The 13,185-nt window shown below is 43.6% G+C and overlaps 1 protein-coding gene across 2 annotated transcripts in view; it reads right to left on the reverse strand.

The window, feature by feature from the left end:
* Positions 1 to 13,185, reverse strand: part of WIPI2 (WD repeat domain, phosphoinositide interacting 2) — a 143,126-nt gene that overhangs the window by 36,630 nt on the left and 93,311 nt on the right. For both annotated transcript variants that reach the window (XM_088451036.1, XM_088451035.1), the window contains exon 6: positions 6,342 to 6,434. In XM_088451036.1, coding sequence (XP_088307162.1) covers positions 6,342 to 6,434 — 93 coding nt within the window. The remainder of the gene's footprint in view (positions 1 to 6,341; positions 6,435 to 13,185) is intronic.

Here is a 13,185-nt window from a genome sequence, read left to right on the forward strand (position 1 = left end):
GCTATAATGACACTAAACTGTATACCTCCTGCCACGATAGTGAAACAGCAGTCCTGATCTCCTGATGGAGTTAAGCGCTCACCAATTAAGTGACTCGGGCAATCCGGGGGGTCCACTATGGGTATGGGAGCCCAGGAGGAGCCACGCATTGACCAGGCAGCAGGAAGAGCCGGATGGTGGAAGTCCGCGTCTCGGCAGCAGCTTCTGCGAAATCGAGGCTGTGGCTTCAGAGTCGCGAGTAGGCCTCAGCCGCGGGTCGGTACCGGGGTCAGCAGAGAAGTCCCCCTATGATGGGAGAGGTCCGATGGAGGCAAGGGAGCCCGGTAGGGAGTGTGGTCATACCCCGGACTGTGTAGTTAGCAGGCAGGAGCTCCAACAAAACGCGTCCATCCTGGATCACAGCCAGGCCACGCCCCTACAAATGTACTCTTCTATTCAAAAACAAATGATTGTTGAGCTTCACCAACTGTATGGCTAGCTAAAATACCTATATGTTCAACTTCATATCTTCTCAATTGAATCAACTCTCTCATCTTGGAAAGCAGTATCCACAGCCTCTTCTAGTGTGCATTCTCCTCTTGAATCCTAAGTAAATTTACCCATTAGCTCCTTCTGTGTACAAAGTGAAGGGTTCACAATATTGCAATACCTGCCCCATCTCAGATTACACAGTTAGAGAAGAGCTCCTAGAGGATGCAGCCTGTACTGGACTTCTACAGAACCTTGTGACGGGGGTCCTAACGGAACTATAAGCAGATGCTTAAACTAAAATTAATATATTTTTTTTAATTCAATAATTTTTTATTGATTTTATAATAACATAAACAAAAAGAATACACATATATTGACTCCATTACAAATTATGCCTGTTACAGACTCGATAAAGAGCAAAATCTCGAACATATGAAGCCTATTTTTGTTCAAGTGTATAACAATTTGCACAGATATTGACTTAGAGAGTAATATTCGGTATCACCTTCTTAAATGGCATAATTCCCAATAGAGGACATAGAGTAAAACACCCAACAACAAATAATAAATGGCAGACAGAGAACCACATTCAAATATAAAAATACATATAATCAGGCAATAAACATGAGTAAAGACAAATAATCAATATATCAGGATATAAAGAATACCACATATTATACCAATAAACAGTAAGAGCCCATAGGCGCCATATGGGCTCATTTACCAAGTATAAAACATAAATAGCCAGTGCTAGAGGCATATACAAGTACAAAAGTATCCTTACATCTTCAGCCTGATACATAATAATTGCAAATATGACTAAATAAAATTAACAAATATTAATAATAATCTGCCATAAATTAAAACAAATCAAAACCCACAAAAACAACCCATCTTATAACCCTCCACCCTGTATGGCCTAACCCCAACCCAGGCATACTTGGATCCCAATTCCCCTTAACCAACCTAAAGAAATAAAATAAAACAGGGGCAATAGACTAAATGGCCTTAAGCTAGCGTTCCCGCTAGGCTGTTTTAGCGGGGCGCAGCGCCCTGCCCTCCTTCTGGAGGGCAAAAAGCACCCTGCCCTCCAGGAGGAGGGCAAAAAAAACGCTCTCATCTATTCTCCCTGTCTGCAGGGCTTGGGGGCTGCCCGGCGTGTCCGTAAGTGCCGGGCACGCCCCCAAGAGTGACGAAAAGGGGACGCGTCTTATAGACACGCCGCCTTTTCCGATGACCACGCCCCCTTCTCGGTCGCGCATGCGCCTTCGGCGCGCGCACGGGCATGCCCTCTCTAGCTCCGGCGCCCTGCCTCCCGCCGGAGCTAGAGGGAACACTACTTAAGCTAGTGGAGGCCAACCCCAGCTCGCAACAGGCCTCCAGAATAATTAAAGCAAAAACCCTTCCCCCCTCAGCATGGAAACCAAAGACAAGGATATATAAGGAGTACTTATATATCAGAAATATAACCCCTACTACCTCCCAGCCTAAATAAAACATATATATATATATACATATACAGTCACATACATATACGCACATACATATATACATATCTTGCACAAGATAATTGACAGGGGCAATAGACTTAAGTGACCTTACATCAGCAATAATCTGGTTCCCAGGCATAAAAAGAAAAGTAATTTCTCCCACAGTGAACCAAAATAAGGTACATTTGAAACATCAGAATATATACTTTTATATCAGTGCGGAAAAAAATGAAACTTACAGAAAAGGCATCAAAAGTGCGACAAATATATTAGACTGCAGAGCTATACTGAAATGTTGAATTCAGAATCTTCAGCACAACATATGAGGCAAAAATATTAGCTTTTTGGAGAGGCATCACGGATTCGAAGTGCCCATAAGCTGAGAAATCAACGGCCTGGGATGTAATCTCAATCTCGGCAATGGCGTCAAATGGTATCGGATATATCATTCTCCAAAACTTGAAGACAGTTGGACTAGCAACAGCAGGATTATCGCCACCCTCCAAAATGGGAATGCATGTCTCCATATCAGCGAACCGTGTCTCAGTATACGGTAAATCATAACGTGGAAAAGGCAGCACCTCGTACAAATTTGCCAGACGAACCACAAGCCTCTTCTCGGACTCAACAATAGCAGCGAGGAGACGATCCATATTAAACAGAGATGTATGACCACAGAAGGAGATAATATATAAATATCAGATCAGGAGATGAGAATAGTACAAAACTTCCAGGGGACGATCCATAAGTATAGTATAGGAAGTCTCAGTGGTTAGCAGACAGGATGATAAGGCAGTGAGGATCCAGAGAATAAGCCACAGCAGCAGACCCAGTTATCACACTCCCACCCTGGAGAGCATAGGAGAAATGTAACAATAGCTGTACCTCCAAGTCCAGAGACTGTTACCGACACACAGCAGCGCTTCAAGATGGCGGCCGGAATCGGGAGCCACGGGACTGTAAGAAACTCACAGAGCTGTAATTTGCCAGGGACAGGATTTGCCACCTATCCAGCTTTCCAAAACATAGACCAGGTGACAGATGTAACCAGCGTTGGAATCAGGAGCCGCATCAGACGCCAGAGCCGAATCCAAGATGGCGCCCGCAACGAGGTGTTACTGAAGGAGAGACTGTCAACGCCTGTATCTCTCCAGCCAAAGATGATAGGCAGACCGAGGAACTCCCGGAATGTGGAGAGGTAAGTAGCCAACAAAAGTTGAGCGTAGGGGTCAAGGCAAATGATCCAGGATACGTGTAACGGATTTTTGGGCCTAGGAGCTATGGATTCAGCCTCCTATCACTAGCTCGTCCAGGCCACGCCCCCAACTAAAATTAATATTGCTGAGAATTGAAATATTGACAGTATTTAGAACATACTTAAATAAATGGATGTTGGCATAATTACAGAGGCTAAGGGCATGATGCAGAATGTAATGGAAATTGGGCGAATGTTGCTACTGTACACCCAAAAAGGAATATATACATCTCTATGCTAAATAGTATTGTATGCATCTTGCAGTTTGCCCAGCCCCCATGTGTATGCCTACTGTGCTACTAGTCATCATCAGTGCGCATTTGGACCTATTTTATACCAAGTACAAAAGTTGAGCTTGGAGATATGAGTATGTACACTTACATCCAAGTCAGCATAGCCTTCTACCTACATGAAATGCCCCGTTAAAGCCTAGTCCACATGCTCAGTGGTAAGTGTAGATGTGCATGAATTGTGTACGACTCTGTATTGCCTGTCTTCGTGTATGCTCAGTTATGGGGCATACGCAGTGAGAAAACATGCACGATACGCTGAAACAACAGGCATACATACAGTAATTGCATTAGACCCAGTTTTAATCAAATGTAAGAATGCTGAAAAGGCAGCAGGGAACACCTTGAGTACATTATGTAAAGTCATGAAATATTAGATACTAACTTCAGATTCTATTGGAACTTAATATAAATTACTACCAAGGGAAGAAATAATCTGTACTAAAAAAAATAAATTATGTCTAACAATTCAAGGATGAAGACATAACTTATATTTTGCATATGAGCCTTAAAAAGTTAAATCAAGTGACACGTACTGTAAATTATATTACTATTTTTTTTTAACTTACGAGTCCCCCTAATTACACAAATATTAAAGAATATTTCACTGTGAAAGGGATTGGCAACTCTTTCTGAAAGATTGATTTTATGGGGTTTTTCTTGCCTTTTTGGGTGAGCATTAATTTCACATTGGTAACTGGCTTTTAAAATATCACTTAACTCAGTTGTGTGATTTAATATAAAGATACCCACTAATTAGTTAGCAAAAAGCCAACATTTTCAATTCTAATTATATATATTTTGAGGTGCGTTTGGGAGCAGCACCTTACAGAGCAGTCCATACATATATAAAGCATAGTTTGCATTGGTTGGCAATTTCTTTTCTTATTTTTATATACATTACATAAATGTTTTTTTAACAGATCTGTTTTTTTAAATGCTTCAAATAATGTGTTTTTATAATAATTCTTATTATATATAATTTATCAATATTTCACAATTATTACTGGCCAACCAAACATTGTGGAATCAGGATCATGAAAAACTTACCATTTCATACATGCAATATCATGGTGTCTCTCAAGAATCTCATCAGCTCTTTTTGCATCATTCCTACCTTATTTTCCGCTCTACCTCAACTAACCCTTTCTGCCAATCACTAAACTGGTTCCCTGTTTCCTATAGAATAAAATTAAAATTCCTCACCCTGATCTACAAAGCCCCCAGCCACTTTCCCCTCCCTACATCAACCTAATTTTTACCATCACTTCCCTTCCACCTGATCTGCCACGGACAATCTCCTTCATACCACACTACACTCCCAACATCCTATTAGATTAGCTACTAGTTTCCAAGTCCATTAAAACCCAAATCTATTCCCAACTTAGTGCCACTTTATGTGTCTGCCTTTCCATCTAGCCATCACCAGCTAGGCAAGGGTCTTCAACGAGTGGCCCGCGGTGTGTTTGTTTTAGCAGCCAATGAGAGTCAGACAGACTCTCATTGACTGCTGCACCCTCGACCGGAGCCGGGTTGAAGCTCACTCATGAGCTCCGTCTTCCGGCTCCCGCAGTGGGTGAAGAAAGAAACGCCATAGGGCCGAGAGGACGGAGGAGCGGACGGTGGCGAGCGCAGGGAGTCAGGTAACTATTATTTTTTTGTTGTTGTCTATGTATATGTAAGGGGCACTACATAATGGGGACAACTACTGGGGGCACTACATAATGGGGACCACTACTGGAGCCACTACTGGGGCCGCTGCATATGGGGGACTACTACTGAGGGCACTGCATAATGGGGACCACTACTGGGGCCACTGTATAAGGGGCACTGCAGAGGGGGGCTGTTATGGATCATTGATGCTCACTGTTTAAGGGGCACTGCAGAGGGGGGCTGTTATGGATCATTGATGCTCACTGTTTTGACAACAGCTGAAACTGCAATTCTAGGTTCTGTTTATACTCTGAATCTGGAATTATGTATTATTCAGTGTTTTCTGTGCATTGTTTAATACTGTTTAATATGTTTTGTGTTCACCCATATTTACGGTGCTGTGGACCATTTGTGGCATCTTTCAATAGAGTTAGAATATAGAAAAGGCTAATATTCATATTACAGCCCTTTTAGTCGCGCCTAGGCCCGTGCGAGTTTACTCATGCCGAGCATCTTTTCGTGCATCTTTTTTGCCGCAAATGCGTCTTATTCACCATGCAATGGGAATAAGATGCATAAGCAGATAAGTGATTAAAATGGTATGCGGCTTGTGTATGTTCTGTGTGCAACTGCAGCTGTAGTTGCATATGAAATGCTACGATACAGTGTGAGGATAGACGAGGAAGGACACATCTGTATATGAAACATTTTGGAGAAAATCAATTAAGTGCACAAACACTAAAAGCCTAGAAATGCTTGTGAAAAATTCTTAAATTAAGGTTTCAGACTGGGCTCAATCGGGGTGATTCAGTTGTGTGGGCAGCAACAATTAATGGGCTCCCAGTGTTGAAATTCAATTGTTCTGGGCGCCAATTAATTATCGCGGTCTTTACGCCCTTATTAAACCGGGTTTAGCCATGTAAAACGGCAAAACCAGTCTAAATCCCTGGTTAGGGCACCTTAATCACGGGGTTTAGCGTACATTTTTGCATGCACCCTCCTGAGGGTGCGAGCAGAAATGCCGGCACGGGCGGCTATTGCGCCCGAACGGAGCAACAATTTAATTGCTATGTCGGATGCCCTAAAAAAAATAGCAGCCTTATAAGCAAACTGAATCGCCCCCAATGAGTACTTTCACTTAACTGTTTGCAAGTTAATTTAGAAATGGGAAAAAGGCCTTACCTTCTCTGATGCTGTTGCCAGTTTGGTGCCACTTGCATCGAAAGCTAAAGCTGCCAGAGGGCTGTTATGGGCAGGGATCATATTAGCTGCTCTCTGCAAGGTGTAAACAAAGGTTTTAGCCAAAACATCTTAAATATAACAACAGCACAATAAATTAATTGTTCATAACTGCCTCATCTAACCACCTCAAATGATGAAATACACTTATTACCAAACAATTACTGTAACTAATAAATGAAACAGGGCCTGTTTCAGAGGTGGATGCAGTGTTGATATTTGCGCAGTTGAAAAGTATTGGAAACCTCTACGGTGCATGCGTACCACTGAATGTATGCAGAGATCTCTGTAACGTATGTGATCCTAACATTTGAAATAGTCGCAGGAAGGCCATGGGCGTTCCTTGGAGGTGGCTTGAAACGAGTGCAAAAAAGCCTATTTTGGGCTTAAAAGAGGCTTTAAATATAAAGGTGTTATTCCCTGGAACTCCCTATAATTTGCTATATTTAGCAGCACTGACATTATGGCTATGGACCTGATTCAGACCCTCTCGCAAACGGGCGCTCGCTCGTACGCGGACGATAATATGCATTTGCGCATGCATCGCAGTGCGCGTGAGCGAACTAGTTTGGGCGATCGGGAAGCGCTCGCTCGCCCAGCAAAGACAGCCCAGTGGAATGAGTTACAGGAGAGGCCATGTGTGGTAACAGGGGTAGGGCAGTAGTAACGGGGGAGTGGAATTGCGAATGCAGGCGTGCCTGAGTTTCAATGCCGTTTCAGAGGCGTGCATAAAAAACAGGCAGCGTCATAGTACACGTCACCTGCCTGGTTTATACACTGAAATGCATGAAGTTTTTAGTAAAGCAAGTCACAGAAAAAAAATCTTGCACCAAGCTGCTATATAGGAGCTGGCCAGGGTGCTGAAACAGCAAGAGAACATCTGAAATTGAGGTTTGGAATGAAGCAAGTCACTGTAAAAAACTGTTGTGCTGTGTGAGTGACTGGCTGCTGCAGGCCCGAGCTCTAATTGGCTCTCTAAGATAGCAATGTGCCCTGTTTGCTTAGCAGCAGCCTAGAGAGGGTAGGGAGTCAGGTACTGAGCAAAGTAACGTCTGAGGTAGAGAGAGAGAGAGAGCGCGCGCCTCCAACGAACCCATGAAGATGCCCTTATGCAGACACAGTAGCTAACGGATTGACATTATGAAAGCAACTATAACATTTTCCAGCTTCTGGATTATTTCATCTGTGGGATACAGGCATAGATCTATGCAATATTTTAGTGTTGTCTAGGAAATGTAAATTTCTGTAATTAACTATGTTATAACAATTGTCAAACAAATTTTGATTTATCAACTATATGTACTTCTAAGATATTGGTCGAGTTAACAAAGTAATTGGGAGCAGTAATATTTTGCTTTTATCAGAAGATAACATGACTTGAAGATTTAAAACAGCTCCCAAGTGGTGAAGCATATAATGTTTGTATCAGTCTTTTCCAAGTGCTGTAGTATAACTGATCGAAGGGTGTCGCCATTGCTCATAGGAATGGCTTGTTAATTTAGTTTTTGGGGATATATCTTTCAAAAGGGCACCTAATTGGCTGCTTTGTATTATTCCACAACTGGCATCATTGCTAAAAACTACCATCAGTACTATATATTATTATCATTTATTTATATGGCACCACACGTGTTCCGCAAGGCCTTACAAAGAACATAAACAAATAGGACATGGATAATATACATTGCTACATAAGCAACCATAACACCCACATAAGCAGCAGAGCATAAGCAACAAAGTGTTAGGTACCCTAGTGGGGAGTAAGAAGTAGATGAAAGTAATGTAGGGAGAACCACAAGAGGGTAGAGTGCTCTGCTCGTAAGAGCTTACATCCTAAAAGGGAGGGACAGGCAAACAGGTGTGACACAGATGGGGTAGACGGGGAGACAAGGAACAAGTCAGTAGAGAGGGGGAGAGATCAGGGTAGGAATGGTAGATCTGAGTATCATCAGCATAGAGATATTGGAGGTGAAAAGAGCTGATGAGTTCACCTAGAGAGGACGTATAGAAGGAGAATAGGAGAGGTCCAAGAACAGAAGCTTGGGGAATACCTACTGTAAGAGGCTGTGGGGGGGAAAGAGGAGTCATGAGAGGAAACAGAGAAGGATCAGACAGGTAGGACAGCATTTGCAGTAGGAGAGGGTGGTCCACAGTGTTGAAAGCAGCAGAGAGGTCAAGGAGAATGAGCAGAGTAGTGGCCCTTGGATTTTGCAGCAAGGTGGTCGTTGAAAAGGGTCAAGCAAAGAAAGGCATTGTAAACAATATGCTCAAGGAGTTCGGAAGCAAAAGGGAGGAGAGAGCTGGGTCGGTAGTTAGAGAGAATGTTGGGATCAAGGGGCGTTTTTTAAAGAATACGGGAGATAAGGGCATGCTTGAATGCAGAAGGGACAGTGCCTGATGAGAGGGAGAGATTAAAAAGGTGGGCGAGATGGGAGCAGGCAGAAAGAGAGAGGTAGCGAAGGAGGCTGGTGGAGATATGGTCAAGGGGGAGGTGGAAGGGCGGATGAGGGCCATGACTTCCTCTCCAGATACAGGGGAGAAGGATGTAAGAGTCTGTAAACTGGATGGGGTTGGGTGATCCGGGAAAGGAAGAGGTGGAGAGCTGGGGGACTGGTTGGATATGATGTCCTGACGTATGGAATCAATTTTAGATGTAAAGTAGGTAGTAAAGTCAAGGGCGGAGAGCGAGGAGGGGAGGAGGGAGTTGAAGGTGGTGAAGAGATGCTAGGGATTTGAGGACTGGGAGGAGATGAGGTTCTTGAAATATGACTGTTTAGAGAGGGAAAGGGCAGCACTGTAGGATGAGAGCATACATTTTAAATGGAGTAAATCTGTTGCTCGGTGGTTCGTGAACACTTTTGTAGGTATCTGGTGCATTTGGAATGCCAGGGTTGACGTGTGGATCTGCGAGGGTGAGTAGTGATCGCCGAAGAAACAGAGTCAAGAGCAGAAATAAAGGAGACATTGTATAGGGAAGCAGCTTGTTCAGGGCAGGAGAGAGAGAGCGGATAGGGGAGAGAAGCGAGTCAAGCAGGGAAGAAAAGTAAACGGTGTCGATAGCCTCAACGTTACGCTTAGTGATGGTGGCTTTAGGAGGTAGAGGAGGGGAGGTAGAGAGGGATAGGCTAAATTTGAGAAAGTGATGGTCAGAGAGGGAGAATGGGGAGTTGGAGAAATCAGAAATATCACAATGGTGAGTGAAGACCAGATCAAGCGAATGCCCACTCACATGGGAGGGTGAGGAGGTCCACTGTTACAGGCCAAACTAAGAATATACATGCGTCTCAATCCTATTAGGTGTGAGTTGGGTCCTGTGAGCAGTTCCCACAGTGAACTCACACTGCAAACTTCATTTGCAATCCAATCCCAAACTCGTTTTTTCTGTGCGCATACCCCCTGAGCATGTGAAAAGGTAGGGAAAATCTTTATTTTATCTTTTATTTTCTATGCACTTGGAGGAGTTTAAATTGAATAATTTGGCAAATAAAGACAAGCCAGTTTACAGGTGAATTTATCTAGAAAGCCCAATAATGGGTTAGGTGATGTCGGACAGGTATGTGGAGGTGTTGTATTGATGGGGGGGAAATTTTTGAACGTGCAGATGAGAGGTAAAAGTGTTTATTTCAACTTTTTACAAACTTGTATTAAAACTGTGAAAAACTGGGTTCACAGGGGGGGGGGGCGTGGCCACGGCAGCAATAGTGTAGGACACAGGGACTCTGAGCTCTCCGGCTGATAATCCTGCTTACCACCCCTCCTGAGACCCCTATATCAACGTTACTACCCTGCTGTCTCTCACATACCTTGCCAGGAACCTGCTGACTTGGTTGGAGCTGTGTGGAGTGAGGAGAGTGGCTCTTGAGGGCCTCCATTGCATTCCCTGGGCCTGCCTGTCTCCAGATCCTGTGATTCCAGAGCTGCACCCAGGCCTCTCCTCTCCTGTTGGCTTCTGTATTACGCAGCCTGTCTGTGCCTGACAAGGGGGCTTTGCTGGGAGCTTCTGGTCTGCTTCTCCTGCTTGGCTTGTGTTTAGAGGTCAGGGTTCAGGGTCAGGGAGGTTATCTCTGAGTCTGATACTGCCGGAGTTCTGCCAGACATCACTATTTCTCCCTGCTCTGTGTGGAGAACTGTCAGCTCTGCAACTGTGGGACTCAGCAACACTTCTTTCCCTGTGAGTGATTTCTAAGTTTGGAGGGATCTCTGCCTGTTACTGCTGCTGTGTCATTACCTGTGCATTTATATATTATAACTGGTCTCCTACATTATTCTCCTACATTATATTAATACTATGGGGAAAACAGGTCATGCTGCTGCTGCAAAACTGGAACGCTTTGCCCGTTCCTCCACTCCTGTGCCCCCAGTGTGTTGTGATCCCCATGGTACATCCAAGTCTGTGACCCCACCTCCCCCTGCTGCATATGGGTCAGATTCATCACCAGAAGTTACGCTGCAACAAGTGCTGGAAGCAGTTACCTCCTGCGAGACTAAATTGGCAGATAAGATTGAGAAAGTTCAATCCGATATATCTTCTCTTCATCAAGGTCTCCAGCAGGTCCGCGAAATAGTCGGGGAGGCAGAAACACGTCTATCTAATCTGGAAGATTCCCAGACCCCACTACAGGCTCAAGTGGCCTCCCTGACATCCCAAATGTCCGCAATGCAGCATAAAATTTCCGATATGGAGGGCAGACTGCACCGCAACAACGTGCGGTTCGTTGGTCTCCCGGAAAGAGAGGAGGGGTCTTCACCTGAAACATTCCTTGAGAAGTGGTTGGGGGATACATATGGCAGAGACTCATTTACTAACCAATTTGCTGTGGAGAGAGCGCATCGGATCCCTACCCGTCCCCTGCCACCTGGCGCTCCACCGCGCACATTTATAGCCAAATTTCTTCATTACCAGGACCGTGATACTGTGCTTCGATTGGCTCGAGTTAAAGGGCCACTGGAACACAACGGTGTGAAAATTTCTATGTTTTCTGATTTCGCAATGGATGTCCAAAAAGACAGAGCTAAATTCCTTCCAATAAAGCGTCGTCTCCGGGATTTAAATCTTCAGTACGCTATGATTTTTCCATCTAAGTTGCGAGTGGTAGCGGATGGAGAGTCAAAATTTTTCTCTACACCACGTGAGGCTGCGGCGTGGCTGGACCAGAGATCTCCTGGGAACAGGCAAATGGCACCGGAATGACTGTACTGATTGCATTTGCTGATTATATTTGTTTATGGCCAGAAATTACTAGTGTCATAACGACATTAAATAGGCCTTTTTCTGATATTCCAATATTTATATTTCTATAATAGTATTTATGTTGTGATATTGGTTGGATATTGTTCTATGTCCCGCTCCCCTTACTGGGTATATTTCTTTTTTTTTTTTTTCCTCTGGTAGGGTTTTTCTTTTGTTGTTTATGTTGATATTTCGGTCAAAATATGGCCGGAGAGTTCCGTTGCATTGGTGGTTATTTTTATTCCAGTGCCTTTTACACCTATAAGGATTGAGTAGTTGTATCCTGTGGGTTTTAGTGTAGTTTAGTTTAGTTTTGGGTTTAAGTATGCCTAAGTTCGGGTGGGTATACAGGGTGGGGGGTGGTTTTGGATGGGTTGTCCAGTCTTTTTCTTACAAATGTTTTTTTTTTTTTTTTTTCTTTACCACACTATTTTTAAGGTAACTTCAATTATGCTTTATAGTTCAATGTATTACAATGGTGAAACTTTTAACATGGAATGTCCGGGGGGTTTATGATCGTTTAAAGCGCTCTTTCATCTTTAAAATGATTAAGCAATATGGCCCTGATATATCTTGTCTAATGGAGACGCATTTGGTTGGGAGTAAGGTACTAGCTCTAAAAGACCATGGGTGGGATGGGCTTATCACTCCTCGCATACTTCATCGTCCAGGGGTGTCTCCATTCTTATTAATAAATCTGTCCCTTTTTCTTTTACTGCGGTCCAAACTGACCCTTATGGCAGATATGTGTTTCTGGTTTGTGTACTGTATTCTAAGCCCATTTTATTGTTAGCAGTGTACATCCCCCCTCCTTTTTCATATGACGTTTTAAAAAAAGCTGCTGAATTTGTGGCCCATTCTCCAGATACGCCAGTGCTCTATTTGGGAGACTTCAATAATATAATGGACCAGTCTATGGATAAGTGGCGTGAGTCTTCAAATTCTCTTTCTAAAGGTGGTGAGGGCTTTGCTAAGTTTGTAACTGACGGGATGGGTTGATGCGTGGCGAGTTAAACACCCTGGAGTACAAAAATTCTCCTGTTTTTCCTCCGCGCATCACTCTTTCTCTAGATTGGATTTGGCCCTGGTGTCCCCATCTATTGTACCTAATATAACTAACATTGAATATAAAGCCAGAGGAATCTCAGATCACTCCCCACTTCTAGTAGAATTGAATATATGTAGTCCTAGAGGTCTCCGTTTATGGAAACTACACCCCTCTTGGCTTCTTCAAATGGGTGCAGGTTCAGAGCTGGAAGTTATGTGGGATGGCTATTTCACTGACAATGTGGGATCTGCCTCTGTAGCTAGTGTTTGGGACGCCTTCAAGGCCTATTTACGTGGGTCTCTGATCAAAAGGGTAGCAGAATTAAAAACATTTTATAGGGAAAAAGAACGTGTTTTGGAGATGACATGTAGAAATCTTGAGTTGGATTACTTGGGGGACAGGTTGGAATCTTCACGTTTAAAATGGTTGACTGCACAGACAGAGTGGACTGATCATTTGACAGATAGAATGAACCGTAGACTGTTATTCCGTTCTCATTTATATTATAT

This window comes from Taudactylus pleione, unplaced genomic scaffold (assembly GCF_031769625.1).
Source record: "Taudactylus pleione unplaced genomic scaffold, aTauple2 ptg000536l, whole genome shotgun sequence".
NCBI lineage: Eukaryota > Metazoa > Chordata > Amphibia > Anura > Myobatrachidae > Taudactylus > Taudactylus pleione.